At 36.9% G+C, this 24,109-nt stretch overlaps 1 protein-coding gene across 1 annotated transcript; it reads right to left on the reverse strand.

Annotated features, from left to right (window-relative positions):
* Positions 1-17,036: 17,036 nt before the first annotated feature.
* On the reverse strand, positions 17,037-18,608 carry LOC127121672 (flocculation protein FLO11-like). The gene is made up of 2 exons (XM_051052125.1): positions 17,905-18,608; positions 17,037-17,097 (listed from the first exon to the last, which is right to left on the reverse strand). The coding sequence occupies exons 1-2, from the start codon at positions 18,606-18,608 to the stop codon at positions 17,037-17,039; spliced, it is 765 nt and encodes a 254-aa protein (XP_050908082.1).
* Positions 18,609-24,109: the final 5,501 nt, after the last annotated feature.

Raw genomic sequence — 24,109 nt, forward strand, 5'->3', positions numbered from 1 at the left:
TTTTCAACCTTAGTTAATTTCAAGTGAGTTGTTGCAGGTGTCCTTTTGTGACTAGCACTTTCTAGGCCAAACTTCTTCACTATATTCTTAGCATACTTTCTTTAAGAAGTGAAGATAGTATCATCCATTTGTTTAACTTGAAGACCAATAAAATAGGTTAATTCACCAGCAAGACTCATCTCAAATTTAGATTGCATTTTATTGACAAAATGTTGAACCATCTGGTTCGACATCCCTCCAAACACAATGTTGGTTCTAAGTGTTGGCAGCAATTTTGGTAAAACAAAGAGTGTTCACAAGATGTTATGTATGATGTTTTAACATAAGATATCCTATGTACCTGTTGGAGTTCAAGAACATGATCATGCAGGATTGTTTCAGAATGTCATACACAATGTCATGGCTTCTGATAATGTGTTCCTGCTGGAGTTGAAATGGAAAAACATAATTATGCAGGATTGTATCAGGATGTCATACACGATGTCATGACATCTGATGTTTGTGTACCTGCTGGAAGTTATAAAAGGAATTATGGAATTATGCAGGATTTTTCCAGGATGTCAGACCCGATGTCATGACATCCTGTACACAGAACATTCAGTATGAATGTCTGGTGTTTTGTGATTGCACAATTAATGGCAATCTATGTATGATTGAAGATCTGATTTGCAGGGGCATTCAATCATGGATTACAACCTGATTTACTTATTTTCCAAGGAGATCTAACCAGCTGTTATGAAAAGATTTAATTGGAAAATAGATTTAGGGTTTTCAAGATGTCCAAGCCCAGCTGAAAGCTTCTATAAAAAGGGACTTAGAAAACCTGTTTTACAACACAACCAATACTGAGCGAAATATAGAGAGAGAGCTAGGGTTTGTGTCTATTTAGTCGTGAGACTTGTAAGCCATTCAAGTCATCTGTTGATGATTGAATTGGACTGATTTGTGGTTGTAATTTGTCGCTCTAAAGCTGTTAAGCAAGAGTGTGTGTCTACTTGATCAAAGTTGTGAAGCAAGATCAAGTGTGTGTCTACTTGATCAAAGTTGTGAAGCAAGATCAAGTGTGTGTCTTCTTGATTGAAACTGTGAAGTAAAATCAAGAGTGTGTCATTGAAAAGTGTTTTCTTTTCTCAAGGGATTTTTGTTTAAGATCACAGGTGTGATTGTAGGGAAGTGAGTGGGTTCTCATATCTAAGAGTGCTTAGGTAGAAATTGCACGGGTAGAGATTAGGTGAGAAAGACTGTAACTTGTTGAAGTGTACGGAGAGTCTTTGAACTGATTCTATTTTAGTGAATTTCCTTCCTGGCTTGGTAGCCCCCAGACGTAGGTGAGTTGCACCGAACTGGGTTAACAATTGCTTGTGTCATTTGCTTTACCATTCTGTATCTTTATCCTGTTTGTGTTAACAGATATTAGTGTCATGACATTACCTTCGACATCTTATATCTGATACCAGAATTTCACACAATTCTATCAACATATATTTGGGCTATCATGAGTTTACCATGCTCTTTTTTAACAAACAAGGTATTGTATGTTCCCCCTTTCATGTAGCCATTATTGATAAGAAACTCAGTTAACCTTTCATGCCAAGCTCTAGGTGCTTGCTTTAATCCATATATAACTTTCCTTAGTTTGTAAACATTATTGGGAAAATTGGGGTCTATGAACCCCTTGGGTTGTTCAACATACACTTCTTCATTCAAGTACACATTCAAGAAGGCACTTTTCATATCCATCTAAAATATATTGAATTTTAGCATACATGCCACTTCTAAGAGCAATCTTATGGATTTAAGACGAGTAACAGGTGCAAAAGTCTCATCAAAATCAACCCCTTCAATTTGAGTGTATCCTTGAGAAACAAGCATGTCCTTGTTTCTGATCACAGTTCCATTTTCATCAGATTTGTTCTTGTAAATTCATTTTGTGCCAACAACATTCATCCCTTCAGGCCTAGGAACTAGGTCCCACACTTCATTCCTTTTGAACTGCCCTAGTTCTTCTTACATATCATTGATCCATAATTCATCAGTCAAGGCCTCCTTCACACAATTAGGTTCAAACTTTGAGACAAAGCAAGCATTGTATATCACATCTCTGGATCTAGTGGTGATCCCTTCATTAAGATTTCCAATAATAAGTTCCTTTGGATGATCTTTCTGAATTCTGATAGAGGGACCTTTATTGGCTTGAGGGTTATCTAATTTAGTCCTTGCTGGCTCAATGTTTGACTCAATGTCTTCCATATTTTCTGAAGCATCAGTCTGTTGAGATGATGTTCCAACATCTTCATCGACATCAGTCTCTTTCACAATAATTGAATAATCAACCACAACATTAATAGATTCCATCCTGACCTTGGCTTTGGAGTTAAATACCCTATAAGTTCTGTTGTTTGTAGAGTAACCAAGAAATATCCCTTCATCACTTTTGGGATCCATCTTTCTCTTCTATTCACAATCATCCAGAATGTAGAATTTACTCCCAAACACATGAAAAATATCCCTTTCCATAATCCATAGAGAGTAGGTGATGTACCAACTCTCAAAGTAACACGATTGTGGATATAACAAGCAGTGTTCATTGCTTCAGCCCAAAAATGATAAGGAAGAATTTTTGCCTGAAGCATGACTCTAGCTGATTCTTGTGATGTTCTGTTCTTGCATTCTACAACTCCATTTTGCTGAGGAGTGATGGGAGATGAGAACTTATAACCAATACTTTCAGAAGAACAAAATTCAGAAAAAAATTCATTTTCAAACTCCTTGGCATGGTCACTTCTGATTCTGACAATCACATTTTCCTTCTCTCTTTGAAGGTGTTGACAAAGGTCTTTGAATACCTCAAAAGTGTCTGATTTTTCTTTGATAAAATCCACCCAAGTAAACCTTGAAATATCATCAACAACCACCATACCTCTTTCCACCAAGACTTTCAACTTGCATAGGCCCCATTAAGTCCATATGAAGAAGTTCTAAAACTTTGGACGTGGTCTGCTGTTGCAACTTCGGGTGTGACATCTTGGTTTGCTTCCCAATTTGACTCTCACCATAGAATTTACCCTCCTCAATTTTAATTTTTGGTAGACCTCTAATAGCTTCGTTAGACATAATATTCTTCATACCTTTGAGATTCATATGTCCAAGCTTCTGGTGCCACAACTTGACTTCATCTTCCCTAGATATTAAACAATGGAAGAATAAGTAGTTTCTTGTGGTGCCCATAAATAGTAATTGTATTTAGACCTAACTCCCTTCATTAGAAATTCATTCTTCTCGTTGGTAACCAAGCATTCTGACTTGGTAAAATTGACTTTTAGACCTTGATCACATAACTGACTAATGTTGATCAGATTAGCAGTCAATCCTTTTACAAGAAGAAGAACATCATGTCTAGGAAGTCTGGTACACACTAAATTTCCTATCCCTTTAATTTCACCTTTACCTCCATCACAAAAAGTAACAAAACTGGTGGAATAAGACTTAATGTCCACTAAATATCTCATATGTCTACAACATCCACTGTCAAAGTACCAGTCTTCTCTAGATTAAGCTCTAAACGAAGTATGGGCTATAAGACAAGTATCATCAGCCCTTTCTAGTCTTGATCATCACATGATTAGCCCTAGGATATGTTGAATGTTTTGGATAACCATAAAATCCGTAACATAAAGGCTTTATATGTCCATATTTACCACAATAATGACATTTTCAAGGTAAAAATTGACTTTAGTTTGAGTTTCCCGGTGTCTGGCAGGATGTTTTAACACTTGGTTAGACATCGCGGGATCATACTTTATTTCAGAAGAAATAAATTTTGTCACGAGGGTTTTTCCTTGTTCATTTAGAGATTGGTAATTAAAACATATACTTGTAAAGTTTCCATCCCCTTTCCCAATTTGAAGAATTTCGTCTAACATATCAGACCCATTGTTCAACATTCTTATGGATTTATTAATGTTTTCAATTTTAGAAGTCAATAGGGTTACTTCATTTTGAAGGTCAGACATAGTAGATAAAAGTTTCTCTTTTTCAGCCTACAGTTGACCTATGATTCTCTTTTGAATTTCTCCTATCTTGCAAACCTCTTCACTTCTAGCACACAGTTCTTTGTAGAAGACATGCAATTCTTCATAAGATACATCCTCATCACAGGAATCTTCATCAGATTCATATCTACCAATGAAAGTTGTAACATGCTTAGCAGTTTCATCATCAGGTTCACCTTCAGAATCATCATCATCAAACTAAGAAACAGACAAACCCTTCTTTTGTTTCTTGAGGTATGTAGGACATTCTGATCTAATGTGACCAAAACCCTCACATCCATGACACCAAATACCTTTTCCTTGATTTGTCTTCTCTTATTTTCTTGCTTTTCTCTGAAAGCCACTGTTCTTACCGATGTTGTATGACATGTTCTTGACATTCGGTCTTGGCTTCCTATCCATTTTTTTCAGCACCTTATTAAATTGCCTCCCAAGAAGCACAATAACATTATAAGTCCCTTCATCGATCTCCATGTCACATTAAGCTTCTTCATCATCAGTGTTGGAGATAAAAGTTATACTTTTGTTCTTCTTTTCATATCTACCACTGATAACCAATTCAAAAGTTTGAAGTGACCGAATAAGCTCCTCCACTTTGATGTTGCAGATGTCTTCCGCTTCTTCAATAGTTGTGAACTTCATGTAAAACTTCTTAGGTAAAGACCTGAGGATTTTTCTAACAATATTCTCCTCTGACATCTTCTCTCCCAAGGCACTAGATGATTTGTAAATATCAATAATATTCATGTTAAAATCATGAATACACTTATCATCTTTTATCCTGAGATTATCAAATTTGGTAGTGAGAAGTTGAAGTCTTGAAATTTTTACTTTTGATGTGCCTTCATGAGTGGTTTTGAGGATTTCCCATGCATCTTTGGCCATAGTACAAGTATTTATTAACTTGAGTATATTTTTGTCAACTCCATTGAACAAGGCATTCAAGGCTTTGGAGTTTCCAAGAGCAAGCTCATCTTCTTCCTTAGACCAATCCTCTTTAGGTTTCAAATTAGTTGTGTCCTTCCCATCTTTGTCTTGCACCATAGGATGTTCCCAACCTTTGGTAACTACTTTCCAAGTTTTTTTATCCATAGATTTTAGAAAATCCACCATACGCGCCTTCCAGTAATCATAGTTGGTGCCATCCAGAATAGGTGGTCTATTGTCAAATCCTCCTTCCTTGTCCATAGTACAAGAAAATATCACCCTAGAGATCACCCAAAACATAATAGGGTGCCTTCTCTTGTGCCAATTGAAATTCTGGTACGCAGATAACATATGTCATATACGATGTCATGACACCAGCATCAAGACATTGTCACAGCACAAACAATTACAATGTTAAAGTAAATAGAAGGAAGTAAATAATGCAGGTCAATTGTTAACCCAGTCCAGTGCAATGCCACCTACATCTTAGGGCATCCAAGCTAGGAAGGAAATATACTATAAAAGTATTAGTTTGAAGTTCTAAACAACCTCTGATTTGCAAACTTCTCACATAATAATTACCCTTAGAATTTCTATCAAAGACTCTCCTAGATATGAGACTCTTCTCACTTACCTTCAATCACACAACAATGATAACAACTTCCAACAATAAACATAAGACACACTTCCAATGAAACAAAATCCACTCTTGCTTAAAAGCTAATGAGTGATTCACAATTACAACTCAGAAACTCAGTCCAATTCAAGCATCTAAGTGATATGAGAATGGCTCACAATTAACAATAAACAAACTAAACCCTAATAGATACTATCACATACACAACTTAGTTGTTTTCTTAGGTTTAGAATCATTCTTTAAATAGCCCCAGAGTAGCATGGGCTTCAGGCTAAGTAATCAGTAGATCCAAATCAGATTGATACACAATCTTCTGCATAATCAAATCAAATCAAGTATGATGTCTCCTTAAATTTTTTGACATCCTTTCTTAGGAAACAAGGAAAATCTTAAATCGATCTTTACTTCTAAAACAAACTCTTCTTAGACCAAAAAATACGTGAATCAAACCTTCAAAGAATCTACACTAATCTCATGCTAAAAAACAAATCTTCAAATAATGCAAAACCACAGCACACCACGATGTCGTACAAGCATGTCAAGAGATCTTGTCCAACATCTTCCTATTTCACTTTTTTTAACAAAATGTTGTCAATATGAATACAAACAACCTAACCGGAACAAAGAAAGAAAAAATGATTTTATAAATTCCATAATTTTCTTCGTCATAAAACTTCTCAATGTGTCCTTTTCAGGGATTTGGTTCAGAATACGCTGAAGCAAGGGAGACTCAAGTTTGCTGAAAAGAAGAAGTCCCATAATGAAGTTGACTCTGATCCCAAATTAGAAGAATACCTCTTTGTAGAGCTCGTGGAGATATTAATGGTCGATGTCACTGATGACCTAAACACCAAAGTTGATGAGGTAAACATGCTCGACTACAAAAAGCAAGTAAAAGTGGTATATCCAATGGTTGAAAATGAGATGATAGATTTCTTGAACAGGTGTAAGGTAAAATATTCTGAGGTTATGCTCTACCTATGTTGCAGCTCAGTCTTCGACAAGCAAGCTGGAAAAGAGGTAGAAAAAATCATACCTCAGACTTACCAACCAAGAAGGGCTGGTAAGCAAGACAAGCAAGGAAGGTTTGTCTTTGTCAAGAGGGGAATCCCTCACGGAGTATAATAAAGTATGACCTACGTCCCACCAGCCAATGTTCCCTTAGGTGAGTGGGTCAGGTATGCAAAGAAAACTGATAATGATCAACGCAAAGGGCGATCAGTCGTAGTTTGTGTGTGTTTATTGTATCAATATAATTCACAAGTCTCTAAGAAGTATTCTTATACTTATAAGAATTACCTTTGCAAGAATCCAATAACCAAGACATAATGGCTGAGACACCAATGTAAAAACAAAGTTGTCTTGGAGACAGAAGGTTGAACCATAAGTGCTAGTGTTCAAACCACCAATGAAGGCTAGTCCAACAAAATGCTTGTGAAACAAATATGGTTCCCCCCTTTGCAACCTGAGTCGAAACATAGGGAAAATAGGCCATACATGACCAGAATTAGGATATGACCACTGATGATTTGGAATCTGGATCAGAACCTTATCTAGATATAATATGTAATATGATGTCAACATTACCAATTGTGCATGATACAGTGACTAAGATGAATGGTGAAAAAGATAGCCTGTTGGTGGAAGAGCCATCGAAGCACAAACCCTTATGATATTATCTAATGAAGGATGACTCCGTCGAAGAAGACAAGGATGTATTTGAACAACCTGATATGTCAATATAGTAGCAACTAAAGCCCTTGTTTATAAGGGCTAAAGTCGAGAACATTGGCATATACAAGGTTCTAGTTGATGGTGGAACATGTATCAATATAATGCCACACTCCTTGTTGACAAAGATTGGAAAGTGCGATATAGACTTGAAGACTCATAACATGGTCCTGTTGAATTATGAAGGGAAGACCAACAAACCCCTAGGGGGTTATTCAAGTAGAAGTAGTCGCAGAGATAACCTTCAGACCTACTTTATTCATGGTTATCCCCACCAAGGCCAATTACAACTTACTCCTTGGAAGGGAGTGGATTCATGGGATTAAGGCAGACCCTTCGGCTATGCATCAGGGAATCACCATCTGGAAAACCTGGTGGCATTATCCAGAATATAGAGGTTGATCAAATTTACTTTCTTGCAGATGTGAATCATATCAACATGACAAAAGATTGGCAAACATTCTGCCATATACACCAGTTGGAATTGGATTTTCTTTCTATGGAGATGTATACTACTCAATTAAGTTTAACCCCAATCACAAATTCATGTGGGAATAAGAGACCATCGATGGGCATAATAGATGGTCTGATTCAGAAGACAATAATGTCTGAGTCGAGCACACTGGCTCGAATTTCAGCCTATGTGGATGATAATATACTAAAATTGGCCATAGAGGTTGTATTCAATACAGAGTAAGACGAAGGCTATATTCAATATAGAGTCCCTGTCAAATAAGAAACAACTCCAGTCCTTACTTGGGAAGATAAATTTCTTAAGGAGGTTCATTTCAAACTTAAGTGGCAAGACAAAAGTTTTTTTGCCCTTGTTATGATTGAAGAAAGAGGAATGATTTATGTTGGAACCATAGCATCAAAAGGATTTTGATGAGATTAAGATGTACCTATCGAAACCTCTTATTTTACTAATTCCAAGAGATATAAAGTAATGAAGTTATACATTTATCTGTCTAATTCGACAATAGGCGATATTTTAGCCCATGAGGACAATTATGGCATCGAGAGAGCCATTTATTACCTTAGTCGAGTATTAAATGACATAAAAAATAGGTATAGCTCAAAAGAGGAATTATGCCTTTGTTTGTATTTCTCTTTTACAAAGTTAAAATATTATATAAAACCGACAGATATGTTTGTCTATTCCCACTTTGATATTATTAAATATATATTGTCGAAGCCTATTTTACATAATAGAATAGGAAATGGTCTTTAGCTTTGACTTAGTATTCTTTAATATATGCGCCTTTAAAGGACATGAAAGGTCAAATTGTTGCTAATTTTATTATAGATCATGCAATAGTCGAAGCACCACAAGATTATGTGGAAATTTAAACCTTAGAGGTTATACTTCGATGGTTCTAGACATAAAATTGGGATTGGCGTTGGAATCATGATTGTTTCCCCCAAAGGAATCCCAAATAAGACTAAATTTAAGATTCAAGGATGTTGCTCGAATAACAAGGCTGAATATCAAGCCTTGATATCAGGCTTTAAGATATTATTGTACTTGGGGGAAACAAAAGTCAAAATTAAAGGTGATTCAAAATTGGTTTTGAAATAGTTGACGGAAGAATATAAGTGCATTAAAGAGAAATTGTTTGTGTACTTCGTCACATCCAACTCATTCTTAAGGAGACTTGATTCAATCGACATACAACATATGCCTCGATTGGAAAATCAAGAAGCTAATGAATTAGCTCAAATTTCTTCAAGATATAAAGTCTCCAAAGAGAAATTATAAGAAATAATTGAAATCAAAGAAAAGTTGATTTCACCCAGCATTCTTCCCTCGCAATTGTCTACGTCAAAACTGGTGGGGATAAGGTTGGAAGACTTGCAAAATAAAAATCCAAATTTTTTTGCCATTGACAATTTGTCGAACAATGATTGGCGAAAAGCAATAATAAGTTTTTTGGAAAACCCAATAGTGATGACAGATCGAAATATCAAATATAAGGCATTGAGTTATGTGATCATCGACAATGAGTTGTTTAAGAAGATCCCAGAAGTAGTCTTGCTCAAATGCATTAATGAAATTGAAGCTTACTTGGAAATCTTTAACATCCATAGTGGATCTTATGGTACCCATCAAGAAGGTCGTAAAATGAAGTGGCTTTTGTTTTGAAATGATGTATATTGGCCAACTATGCTGAAAGATTGTATAAAGTTTGTCAAAGGGTGTCAAGAATGCTAAAAGCATGCAGGGATCCAACATGTTCCTACTAGTGAGTTACACTCAATCATTAAGTCATGGCCATTAAGTCGAGGGTTTTTGCAGTTGGATATTACGTTTGAAAGGTTATTCTTCCTATGGATCGAATGGAATGAGCCTTAGGAAAATTGTCCCCAAACTGGGAAGGGTCGTTTCAAATTAACCAAGTGTTTGCAAATAACGCTTATGAAATTGAGGAATTAGGTCATGATTATCAAATTTTAAGAGTAAATGGAAAATACTTGAATAAGTATAAACTTATGCTGCTATCGCCGCTAGACTTTTTTTTAAAAGTCGGATGATGAAACCGGGACTGTCAAAAAACTGCCTCCTCAAGGAGAAAAAGGCAAAAATCAGAAGAGTCACCACCGAATTTCATTTCATGTGCCTCCATCGGGGAGACGAGGAGAAATAGTCGATAACACCCTCGAAAAAAGAGACGCCTATAGGAAGCGCTAGGAAAAAGATAAAGAATCAATCTCACAACCGAGATTAGGGTTTGGGAGTCGGTTACACAAGGGAAAGGTATTAGCACCCCTCACGTTTATGGTATTCCATGGGAACCATTTAGGTGGTTTACGTACATGGGGATTTATCTATTATTTTTTTATTTTCAAAAGAAGGTGTGTAAAAGAGAGGAGTTTTGGTTTTCTATTATAACGCTCGCCAAGGATTGTGGCCCTTGTGCCTATGTATCACTCATTAGGGGATGAGGAATCAGAGCTTCGTAGTTTGGAGTAGAAAATATTTGTATTTTTTATTGATTTTACCTTTGAGAAAAGGGTTTTCAGAGCGGGTGCCCTAAGGCACAAAAATTAGGTTTGATGGGTTGTGTTGATTTTATTTTAAACAAGGGTTTATGAAAAGAGTTTGTGATTAGATTGCACTAAAGTCTAGGGGCAGAGGTGAATATTCTAGACAATAATCCAAGCATCTTGCGTCCAAAATAATCAGAGTGAGGGTAGGGATGATCTATTCTCACTCATTATCTACCACTTAAGGCTTTAAGTGTTTTGAATTTGATTAAGAAAAAACCGATTGACGTTGAATCAAGGGTTTGTTTATTTGATTATGAAATTTGGCTTATGCAACATGAATGCAAGATAACCAACAAGAAAATAAAGGTCTAATTGTAAGGTAGCCAAAGAGAAAGCATTGTGTGTACAAAAGTGACCTATTCTAAACAAAGGATAATGGTCTTACAAACATGTCCCCCTAAGGTGGTGTCATGATGCCATTCTTATAATAGGTATGTAAGTACAAATGAAACCCAAGTGTTTGAAATGAAGTGTCACCAAAGAGTAACGGAAAAGGCTCCAAGAAAAGGTCCTAAATGGAACCCTCTAAGTCCAAGTTGATTAAGTGTCATGGCTTGTTTTTCGTCTTATAATTTTATCATGTTTTTGTTGTTGTTGTATGATGAAAATAATTTAAAGACAATAGTAAAGTGTGTATGATGAAGTTTATACAATGGTAATGATGATGATGAGTACTTAAATTTAAGTGACATAAAAGTAAATGACAATGAATAATAACAAAACCAAAAGGTTAGTGGTAATCAAAGTTAACAAAGTTAATGTTATGGTTATGAACAAATGGACAACTTTTGAGGATTATCTATCTTTAGGTCAATAGATCCAAAATATGGTGCATCAAAGGATAACTTATAACTGATGCAAAGTATGGAAGATGATCAATGGATCAACTTGCCATATATTTGTAACAATAAAAGTTGTTCAACCTCAAGTCCATCTATCAATATATTGACAAAAAGAAAACTATACAACCCAAAGTTGAAAGATTGATTAAGTTGTTTAAGTTAGCAAGTTATATTGAACAATGTAAGGTATTAACAAGTTATATGAACAAGGGACAACATTTAACAAGTTAGTAAGGGGTTAGTGTATAAACAAAAGGTATAAAGTGTTAGTGGGTTAGTATAAACAAAATGAAGCAACAATGTATCAGATGAAACCAAGTTAGCAAGATAAAACTTCATCCACAAGTCAAATAACCAAGTTATTTGAAGTAGGGGAAACCTATCCATACTTCAAAGTACCATAAATGAACACATGATCATCCAATGGTAGGTTTGAAGTATGGAAGGTTTTAATCAACCCTAATTCAAACATATCATGACTTAAGTAGATTTCATTAGTCCTTAACTTCAAGACTTTAAAAGTCCATAAAAAATAATCCAAATGAAATAAAACAAGTCACCGTTAAATTTGAGAGGCGAAAATAAAGGGGGGGGGGGGGGGGGGGGGGGGGGGGGGGGGGGGGTTGTGTTCAACATATATTCAAAATAATAAAAATGGAAGGGTTAAAAAAATAAAATCAAAAGGATAATAAAATGGAAAAACAAATAAATAAAATGAAACAAGTATGAAAAATAAATGGCCAGGGTGCACATGTTAGGGGTCGAACCCCTGACCTTGGGGTCTTAGGGGGATTAACCCCCTCACTCACTAGGCCAAAGGCCCGGTTGTGATATTAACCAAACCAAAAATAAATAAATAATAAGGATAATAAATAAATGAAGAGAACGCGCCAACCAACCAATTAGAACGAGACACGGAAATGTTTTGAATTCAAAATAGCGCGCAAGAGAACGACTACCAGGTCATCTTCAACCTCGAATCATCCAAAATCCAAACTCCAAAACACAAATTTTCAAACAGTTTTAAGCATCACGGTTTGTTGTATGGTCAAAAACAAAACGTTCTCCCCACTCATTAGCCATTGATTGGTTATGAGTGGGGAGTTTTGTTGGTGTAAGCCCTAGAGGCCAATACTTTTGGTACTTGTATCGAATTATTTATTAATAATAAAAAGGATTTTTTTTCTTTATTATGTTTGTTTAATAAAGTCCCTAGAATAGATAGTCCGTCTAATGTATCAAGTGTGACTTAATCATGAGATCCCATTAAACATAAGGACACTATTCTTAAAGCATTAAGACTATTATGTATATAGACAGATGATCACATCTCATGAATCATGGATAAGGAGTTATCAGGTCTTAAACATAGGTATGAATATTATGAGTAATATTTATACTGGATTGACCCGCTATGAGATTACTATATAGAATGGTATGCAAAGTGTCATAAGTTATTCTCATGGTGATAGTGGTGTATACCACCCTTTGACCTAAAACTTCTATGGACCCTAGATGTAGAGTCGAGTGCTTTATTGGTGATCAAAAATTATCCATAACTGGATGACCATAAATATAGTTGATGGGTACTCCATGAATCATGTTGAGGGACATGAGTGACCTAGATGGAATTTTCCCATCTTGCGTAATAGGATAAATGTCTAAGGGGCCAATATTGAACTAGACAAGGATGACATGGTCTATGCCTTGTGTTCAATATAGACATAAGGGCAAAAGGGTAATTTTACACAAGCATTATCACAAAAACGTATTTGTCAGATCACATGACATTTTCGTGCCTTGGTTCGCAGTGATATGTTGCTAGATACCACTCACTATTTATTATGTTAAATACATGATTTAATATAATTGTCAATGTCGCGAAAACCTACAGGGTCACACACAAAAGGACATATTGATGAGAGATAGAGTAAATAAGGAACACCATAAGGTACGGTACACTTAAGTAAATTGTGGAACATCATAAGGTATTGTGCACTTAAGTAGAATACGAAATATGGTAAGGTACCACACGCTTAAGTGATTTTTTGGTATACCATAAGATATGGGCCACATATATTTAAGTGGGCCTTTTAGCTTGCAGTCTACACAAGTGGTTTTATAAATAGAACCCCTGTGCAAAAGCATTTCATTAGATGAAATTTCGTCTCTCTCTCTCTCTCTCACTCACTCTCTCTCTCTCACTCACTCTCACTCTCTCACTCACTCTCACTCTCTCTCTCTCTCTCTCTCTCTCTCTCTCTCTCTCTCTCTCTCTCTCTCTCTCTCTCTCTCTCTCTCTCTCTCTCTCTCTCTCTCTCTCTCTCTCTCTCTCTCTCTTAAGTGAAGTGTGGAATATCATAAGGTACAGTGCACTTAAGTAGAATAAGAAATATGGTAAGGTACCATACACTTAAGTGATTTTTTGGTATATCATAAGATATGGGTCACATACACTTAAATGGGCTTTTTAGCTTGCAGCCCACACAAGTGGTTCTATAAATAGAACCCCTGTGCAAAAGCATTTCATTAGATGAAATTTCATTTCTCTCTCTCTCTCTCTCTCTCTCTCTCTCTCTCTCTCTCTCTCTCACACACACACACACACACACTCACTCACTCAAAGCCTTCATTTGTAGCAGCTAACACTGAAATTGAAGGAATCCGTTCGTGTGGATTGAGTAGAGGCGTTGTCACCATTCAACGTTCGTGATCACTCCTTAGATCTACATCAAAGGTTTCAATCGCCTCAAAAGGTAGTGATTTCTATCACTGATCATGTCCATTCTTAAGGATCACTAAAGGAGAAAATTTTAATTTTCGCTGCGTTTTGGATCGCCATTCTCCTTCAGTGGTATCAGAGCCACTTACGAAACCATGCATCTGATAGCTGTTTATTTTCTGTATTTTCTGTATTAATACGATTAAAAGACATAATGAATTAAATGATAAACGAGTAATTAAATTTGGCATCATGTATGTACGATTTGGATGATTGATGTTGACTATGCTTCAGAATCTGACGTTAGTAAGGTGAAGCAGTGATACATCGATCTTCCATAGGTTACACAATTGAGATCGATCAAGTTATATATATGATGTAAGTAATTCTGATGCAAAAAACGGTATATATGATATATTGTTTCTATTTCGTTCATTCAAACACTTAATGATTGATATTCCTTTGAGCGACCAATGGTCATTTGCTTCGGAATCCAACATTGATATGGTGAAGCAATGACATGTTGATCAATCATATTGAATTATTAATCGAGGTGTGTAGTACGGTATGAAATTTTTGCATTACGGTTCATGACGGTACAAGGGTTGTGCTATCAAAGAGTTATGCGATTAGGGTTGTGACTGCATAAGAGTTGTGCTTTAAATAATAATAATAATAATAATAATAATAATAATAATAATAATAATAATAATAATAATAATAATAATAATAATAATGTTTTTATTATTATTGTCTTGCGGTGATCGGTTATGGCCTTATTTTTCCTTTATTTTGTTTTTGGGATTTTAAAATATGGCATGCGTGTCGTGCCTCTCTTTTAATCTCTTAATGTAACTTCTTTTCTCATATCACTCCCTCGTATGTAAAACGAGTCTCTTTTATGTAATCTAATGTTATGAAGAAATAGGAGATTAAAATATTAAAGAAGGACAACCTTGAAGATCTTGCTTGGAGAAGATTAGATCGTTATTAGGTTAGCTTAGGTTCTCTCATTGGCTTGGGAGAACAATTGCGTTAGGGGTCATAACTGTTTCATTTTGGTATGTATGTTGATGCATGTGAATGTATGTTGATGCATGTGAGAGACGATTTATATGATAAATAATCCGGTGAGATCAAAATAATTGCAAATTCCCTCAAATTAAATATTAAGTTTGTTCTTTCCAAGCTTTAGCACTCACCAAGACTAGTATCGAATAATGTAGGTTTCGCCTACGCGAGGTGCATGTTCTATATTAGTAAGGTGTGATTGTCATACCCCAATTTTTACCCCTAAGCTTCATAGCATCTTAATCAAGCATTGCATTCATACTTTCAATTCATCAATACCCTAATGTGTTCACAAGCATGGATCTGAGTGATTTTGGTCTTGATAACCTCTCCTTGGTTGTGTGCTCAAGCTAGGGTTTGGTATCTCACTCATTGTATCACCCATTGCTTTTCTTGTGCTATCTTTAAATTGCTTGGTCGCTTATAACTATGTACTTTGTTCAAAGGTATGTACATTTCATTTGCATCATTCATCATTAACCTCGTGCATTTAGATAGATTTTTGCTCTTGTGTTGTGCTTGTATCTTTTGTAGTTAGATGGTGCAAGGTTTGAGGAATTTGAAGATCAAAAGAAATGGAATTATGGTATTAATCATTCAAGGTTTATAAGTTTTCATTTAATATAATTATTTGCATGAATCTCAACATCATTGGTCATTATTTGTGCAAGCCATCACAAGGAATTGCTTCATTGGCTCTAAGACTGGATAAGTTGACTTCCAAAGGTGATAACATTTTCATCAAGAAATCTATGAATGTGGTTATTTTTGAATTAGACTTTAATATTAATCATATATAACTTATTTTCACATGTCAAGAGCTATTTATGGATGGAAAACCATTTTTGAAGGCAAAACATCTCGAGTTGTCTAGAGTTTTGACTTAATTTTCAAGTTGAACTTGAAGGTGAGAAAAACAAGAAAGGGGGGTTTGAATTGTTTTAGAAATTAAAATCTTCTTCAAAAGTATGAACACACAGAATTTTATATTGGTTCACTTAAAACACAAAGCTACTCCAGTCCACCCGGCCAAGGTGATTTCGCCTTCAAAAAGGACTTAATCCACTAATCTTGAAAGATTAATACAACCAACCGTCTAAGAGAATGATCTCTTAGTCCTCCCAAGTATACAGACTGCGTAGAGTCACTTGAGGAACAAAAGCAATATAGTAAAAGAAATTTGTAATAGAGAGTGCTTCTAAGAGTAAGCAAATATTACAACAGAATATTTAAACAAGTGTTTTCACGTATGAGCAGCAGCTCGTGAAAAAATGAGAGAATGTGAAGAATTTTTATGTGCGTTGTTGCATATCTCTCAATGAAGTAGGTTGTCCTTTATATAGTGGTAAGAAGGACCGTTGGAGTGATGACAGAATATGGGCCTTTGATGAGCATTCAATGTCATTACTTCTGTGTTTCTTGCCATAACCAATTTGTCTCCCTGAATGATTTCTTTCTAAAAATACTTCCTTTCCATTTGAAGAAATTATTTTCGTTACTCTTTCTGGATTAAGAGAATCTTCATCAGAACCTTTGTTATCTCGGAGTTCTGCGTCAGAAGGAAATAATGTTGAGGTTACATCAGAGCTTCTCAGAGTACTGGTCTATCAGATCATCAGAACTAAGACCCGAGGATGTTTAGAGCTTCTGGTTCTTCCTTCTTGCTTTGCTCAGATTCAGAACTTTTGAGCGCGCTTCTTCCTTAGATGCGTCTGATCTTCTAGTACCTTGTATCTGATCACAGTTTGTTTCTGATGAAAGGATCAGATTCCTTTGTTGTTGTTCAGAGTCCTGCACACTTAGAAAATTTTCATTAGGGTGCCATTTTTGGTTTCATCCTTTGTTATCATCAAAATCCTGGAATTCTATTGTAGAACTAATTTTGTTCTTACAATCTCCCCCTTTTTTATGATGACAAAACAATCTTAATTTTTAGAGATGAAACATTTAGATAAGAGTTTTTAGATCAGATAGAAGTGAGCTCCCCCTGAGATAGGTCTGGGAGTTCAGAAGTTCTTACCGGAGCTTCCATGAGATGATGTTTCAAGATTCTCTTCTACAATTTTTCTAAGTAAAAAAAAGGATTAGAACCAATTTTGTAAACAATGTTTGCAGAGTACTGAAAAGGATTTAGATATGTTTTCATCAGAGTTGTTTTTAGTTCTCCCCCTTTTTGTCAGAATCAAAAAGACTTAGCAATTAATTAGAGAAAAAAAAGGCATGTATATATATAATCAGAAATGCTAGAAGCACAGACAACAAGTAAGAGCAGAAGGCAACAAACATCAGAGTAATAAGCAAAAAAACAAAAAAAAAAACAAGTCCTAGGTGCCTAAGGGTTGGGAGATGGAGGCATCATCTGGAGCAGCTGGGTCAGCAGATTCTGAATGTTGGCGTTTACTGAATCCTGTTGATCTAATCTGGCTCGGACTTCTTTTTGCTCTTTCTGAAGATCTTCCAGTGTTTTAAGAACTAGAGGCCTGAGTCAGAGCAGCCGGTTCTACCCTGTTGGCAGATTCTTCAGCAAGACGAGCTTCAACTTCAGCAGCAGCTTTGGCTTCAACTTCAGCAACAGCTTTTGCTTCAGCTTCAGCAGCAGCAGCAGCCTCAACTAGAGCTTTGGCTTCAGCTTCCTTAATCTGTTGCATTTCTTGCCTGGCTTTCTCTTCTGCTTCCTTGCGGGCTTGCTCCTCAGCTTCTTTGGCTAGACGTTCCTGGATTCTTAGCTTGGCGTCTCTGATGAAGTCGTTTCTGACTTGCTCAGAGAGGCCCTTCAGTTTGAAGGCTTCAACAGTCATCCAACCAATAACTTTGTTCCAGTGTGTCCTTATAGCTGAAGGATCATCACTGATGCCAGAGTTGATGGTCAGAGACTTGACCTTGTCAACTGAAGCTTCTGCAAAAAACGTGATTGCTTCCTCTAGGGTTGGCAGGGTGTTTTCTAGTTCAGAGGGTGGAGGTGGAGAATTGGGAGGGCTTAGGTTGAGAGTGGGAGTTTGTGGTTCAGCGGATGTATTAGGTGGGTGTGTATCAGAGTTGTTTGGGTGAGTTTCGGCATGAGGTGTTTCAGATGGTGGAGGGTCAGATGTGGTTGGGTTTGGTTGTTCTGTGGGTGAGGAAGTGATTTCTAGTTCGGATGTGGGTTGTGTTGGCTGTTGTGAGGCCAGAGCACGAGTTTGGAGCTGGGCCAGAGTGGGAGATGAAGGGTCAGAGTGTTCTACGTCTGAAGAAATGTTGTAGTAAGGGGGTGATTCTAGAGAAGGGGATGAAGATAGTGAAGTGGTTTCGTTCAGCATTTCTGCGTCAGAAATAGGTAAGGTTGTGGTGGCAAGGTTAAATTTCTGGGATGGTTGATGAGATGTTCTGGTAGTTGAGGGAGGGGTTTCTGAGTTTGTATAGATAGGTGTGGGTTGAGGGATAGAAGAAGCAATGCTATGTGTTTGTACAAAGGGAGCAAGAGAAACTGACTTACCAGAAGGTCCAGGCAGAGGTGCTGGAGGTCTTGATCCGGAGGATTCTCCTAGTCTTGCCTTCTTCGCTTGCTTCGCCTTTTCAGAGTGTCCTCGTGAACGCTTCATGAAGTTTGGAGGCTCATCTGGCAACTGGCTTATGTTGAAGTCTGAGATATCTACTCCTTCTTTCCTCAGATCATCTAAGTAGTAAAGGATTACCTTTGGAGGGTCGATCTTTGAGAACAGATAGAGTCCGTGTGGGATCTTCCTCTGATCTTTGAGAGCTTCCCAGGAGGTGTCCATAGTAGCTTTGAACTTGACTTGAGCCAGAATCCCCATGCTCTTCATATTTTTGGCGTTTAGAGCTCTGCCAATGTCGATCATCACGTCTTCCATGAGTCTGAATGTTATCAGATGGTCCACGAGACGACTCACAATCAGAACATCAGAGATTAGCCTTCCAAGAGGGATGTAGTTTCTGGGCTTCATGTTGTTTCTTGTATCTCGTACAGAATCTCTGAGGTACTTGAAGAGGAGTGTTGGAAGGCAGAGCTTCAGACCCTTTTGGATGCAGTACAAGATGCACTTCTGGTCTGTGTTGATGTAATCTGAAGAATTTGAAGCTGGGCGATGATGGATGGTGCCAAGGATGATCTTCAGGCAGACCCGGAGGTTCTGATGTAGCTCTTTGTTCTTGGAGTGGTTGCCTTCAGTGTTCTGCTTGAAGATGGTTGGATTAATCTCATGGGACATATATTTTGCCCTAGGATTAATGTTGTAGATCCTTCTGCCTCCATCTTTTTCCATGCCCAGAAGAGCAGCAATGGACTTCTCAGTTATCACCATTTTGACTCCCAGAACATAGGAGACGATGTAGTGATCATTAGCATCAGCGAATCTCCAGAATTCCTTCACTAAATTTGTGTAAACTGGCCCATAAAGACGTTTGAATTAATTTTTCCAACCTTGATTCCTGAGTTCTTCAGTGAGGTCAATGTCATTTCTGCGCATGTTGTCAAAATCCACCAAGGATTCACATAACACTTCCAGTTTCTCAAATGGCGTTGCAAGATTGATGTGAGGCTCACATTCAAGAATGTGAGGCTCTTTGTAGATGGGAGTTAAGACTACACCGGTAACCGTTGGGTTTGGGTTGCTTGAACTTGGAGCTTGTTCGTTTGCATCCATTTGTTGAGAGAAGTTGTAGACTGATTGTTGTTGGGCATCCATGGATGTTGTTGAGAGTTGTGTTGAAGGTTGAAGAATGCAGCAGAAATTCCTTGAGAGAGAGCTGAACTTGCAGAGGGTTTAAGAGTGCGTGAGAGTGAAAAGTGTGCAATGTGTGAATAGAGGTGTTTAAATACCCAAATTAGGGCGCATGCAAAACGACACACAAATCAGAGTTTAGCACAAAAACCAAGTTAGCATGTTTAGAGGGAAAATGATTACAGCTCATAAATGATGTCTAATCCCAACAGTCAATACACTGTTCAAGGAGATCTCAAGAGACTGTTCCTTGATTACTGCTAGACAGCTGTCTAGAAGTTCCAAGGTCAGACGCAAGGTACTCCACGTGTTTGCTCTATCTGATCTTCAGGAATACCAAAGGATTGGTTCCTGGAGATTTCTAACTTAGATGACTTCTAACTTGGTAGGAGTATCAGAGCCAGAGGCAGAATCCACTTGTTTACATCAGAATCTTATTTTACAAACTCAGAGGCACATTTTATTCAGGACAATTTTGAATGTTCAGATTCTTTAAGATAAAGAGGAATCTATCTTCAACTAAGGGTTTAGTAAAGATGTCAGCCCATTGATGATCTGTATCAACGAATTTCAATATTACTACCCCTTTCTGAACATAGTCTCTAATGAAATGATGTTTTATTTCTATGTGCTTAGCTCTGGAGTGTAAAATAGGATTCTTGCTTAAACAAATGGCAGCAGTATTATCACAGAAGATAGGAATGTTACTCTCAAAGATTTGCAGATCCTCTAATTGATTCTTCATCCAGAGCATCTGAGCGGTGCATAGTGATGCTGAGATGTATTTCGCTTCTGCAGTAGACAGGGCTATGGTTGATTGTCTTTTGTTGGCCCAGGATATCAGATTTTTTCCCAAGAGATGACAATTTCCAGATGTACTTTTTCGTTCCATTCTGTCTCCTGCGTAATCTGCATCACAAAAACCAGATAGTCTATACTCTGATGTTTTCTCATACATCAGGCCCAGGTTAGGAGTTCCTTTCAGATATTTGAGAATTCTCTTAACTGCTATTAAATGAGATTCTCTAGGATCTGATTGGAATCTAGCACAAAGACAAACACTAAATAGAATATCAGGACGAGTAGCAGTCAGATAGAGAAGGGAGCCTATCATACCACGATAGAGCTTCTGACAACCCTTTTGACTGACTTCTTCTTTTTCAAGAATGCAAGTTGGATGCATGGGTGTCTTTGCAGGTTTGCATTCAGCCATTTCAAATTTCTTCAGAATGTCTTTTATGTATTTACTTTGATGAATGTAAGTGACTTCTGAGGTTTGATTGATTTGAATCCCTAGAAAGAACTTTAGTTCTTGCATTAAGCTCATTTCGAATTCTGTCTGCATTAACTCAGAGAATTCTTGACATACAGAGGCGTTAGCTGAGCCAAAAATGATATCATCAACGTATATCTGACATATCATGAGATCATTATTAATGTTTTTATAGAAGAGTGTAGAGTCAACTTTCCCTCTGGTAAAATCATGTTCCAAAAGAAAATTGCTTAATCTTTCATACCAAGCTCTGGGAGCTTGTTTTAATCCATATAGAGATTTCTTAAGTTTAAAAACATGTTCTGGACAATTTGAATTTTCAAAACCTGGAGGTTGGTTGACATACACTTCTTCTGATATATAACCATTAAGGAATGCGCTCTTGACATCCATTTGATACAGTTTGATAAAGTGATTTATAGTGAAAGAAACAAGTAAGCGAATAGATTCTAACCTGGCGACTGGGGCAAAGGTTCCATTGTAGTCAATGCCTTCTTGTTGACTGTAACCTTGAGCCACCAGTCGAGCTTTGTTTCTGACAACTTCTCTTTTCTCATCCAGCTTGTTTCTGAACACCCATCTGGTTCCGATAATGTGAGTGCCTCTTGGTTTAGGAACAAGATCCCAGACGTCGTTCTTTGTGAATTGATCTAGCTCTTCTTGCATGGCTAGAACCCAGTCGCTATCTTGAAGTGCCTCATCACAGGAAGTAGGCTCGATCAGAGATACTAGTCCCAGAGGAGTTTCTTCAGGAGTTTTAAAGGTAGACCTAGTTCGGATAGGTTCGTCCTTGTTTCCCAGAATCAACTCTTCAGATATGTTGAGGCGCCTTTTAGCTTTCTTTGGGATTGCTGGGGATTTAGTTCCTTCTGAGGTTTGAGTGGCAGTTGCTTCAGGAGCTTTAATCTTCTCGTCGGAACCTGCAAGAGTAATCTCTAGATCTGCAAGTTTTTCAACTAGCTTTGACTTTTCAGGGTCAAGCTTATCATCAAATCTGACATGAATTGATTCTTCCACAATTTTGGTTTCTGTATTGTATACTCTGTAGCCTTTAGAGCGTTTTGAGTATCCTAACATAATACCTTTTTGTGCTTTGGAATCAAACTTGTTCAGATGTTCTTTAGTATTTAAAATAAAACAGGAACATCCAAAAGGATGAAAATAAGAAATGTTTGGTTTTCTTCCTTTACACAGTTCATAGGGAGTCTTCTCCAGAATAGGACTTATGAAGATTCTATTCTGAATGTAACACGTTGTATTTACAACTTCAGCCCAAAAGTGCTTAGCCACATTTGTTTCATTGATCATGGTTCTGGCCATCTCTTGGAGTGTCCTATTCTTCCTCTCTACAGCTCCATTTTGTTGTGGAGTTCTAGGGCAGGAGAAATCATGGGATATTCCATTAGAGTCAAATAATTCCTCAAAAATTTATTTTCAAATTCCCCACCACGATCACTTCTGACTCTGATGATTTTAGAGTCAAATTCGTTTTACACTTTGGAACAGAAGCTAGTGAATACAGAGTGAGACTCACTCTTGTGCTTTAAGAATTTTACCCATGTCCAGCGACTAAAATCATCAACAATGACTAGTCCATACTTCTTTCCATTGACTGATGTTGTTTTCACAGGACCAAATAAATCAATGTGAAGAAGTTCCAGAGGCTTAGAGGTAGAAACAATATTTTTCTTTTTAAAAGATGATTTTGAAAATTTTCCTTTTTGACATACTTCACATAGAGCATCTGAAGAAAACTTCAGCTTAGGTGGACCTCTGACTAACTCGAGTTTATTTAGCTCAGATAACTTTCTCATGCTAATGTGGCCCAAGCGTCTATGCCATACCCATTGCTCTTTGTGAACAGACATCAGACATTTCATATTTTGTTCTTTTAAATCAGAAAGATTTATTTTATAAATATTTTTTTCCTCTTGCTAGTGAATAGAACAGAACCATTGTTTTGATTTATGGCTTTACATGTTTTTTGATTAAAGATTACATCATATCCGTTATGACTTAATTGACTTATTGATAACAAATTATGCATTAATCCTTCTACATATAACACATCAGATATAGAGGGAAGAGTACCATTACCAATAGTTCCGGAGCCTCTGATCCTTCCTTTCTGATCTCCTCCGAAGCCTACGAATCCAGCATCTTTAAGTTCCAGGTACCATGACTGGTGTTTTAACTCTGCTGCATAAGATATCTGCAACATAAACAATCTTATCCTTTGGTACCCAGAGTCTTTTGGGTCCTTTGTGATTAGTTTTCCCAGAGTTTCTTAAAACTTTGGGTTTTCTAGCATTATTAAATTGTTGTGCTTGTGTATGTGTATAGTGATATGAAAATGGAGATTTAGGTTGGTCATTAGTAGAAGTTTTATCTTCACTAGGATCATACCCAATTCCTCTCTTATTGTTCTGACTGACCCCATAAATCATGGATGCCATTCTGCTCCTCTCTATCCCATTTTTCAGAAACTTTTGAAAAGATTTCTCATATTTATAAATTATTGTGTTTGAAGTTTGTGGATCTTGAGATAGCGCTTCTTCAAGTTTTGAGCAATTTTTCTTTGTTGCATCTCTTTGTAATGTCAAAGATCTGTTTTCATCTTTTAGTTCTAAAATTGTTATCTCAAGTTTGCCACATTCTTCTAATGTTTCTTCAAGAACACCTTTTATAGCTTTAAATTTTTGTTTGAGTTTCTGATATGAGCTTAGAGTTTCAGACAAACATGATTCTAGGTCAGATCGAGAAAGTTCAGAAAATACCTCTTCTGATTCAGATTCTTCATCTGAAGTATTCTTGGATGTGGTAGCCATGAGTGCCACATTAGCCTGTTCATCAGAGTCTGATTCTAATGAGTCAGATTCACTGTCGTCCCAGGTAGCCATGAGTCCCTTTTTGGTTCTAAGGGAATTTTTCTTGAAGTTTTCTTTTCTGGAACTGTGTTTCTATAACTTGGGACATTCGTTTCTGTAGTGACCTGTTTCTTTACATTCATAACACGTAACATCTTTGTTAGATTTACCTTTTGAGGTTGATTCTGATCGGTCCCCTCTGGGTCTTGGTTTTCTGAAGT

The sequence above is a fragment of the Lathyrus oleraceus genome, chromosome 2, assembly GCF_024323335.1.
Source record: "Lathyrus oleraceus cultivar Zhongwan6 chromosome 2, CAAS_Psat_ZW6_1.0, whole genome shotgun sequence".
NCBI lineage: Eukaryota > Viridiplantae > Streptophyta > Magnoliopsida > Fabales > Fabaceae > Lathyrus > Lathyrus oleraceus.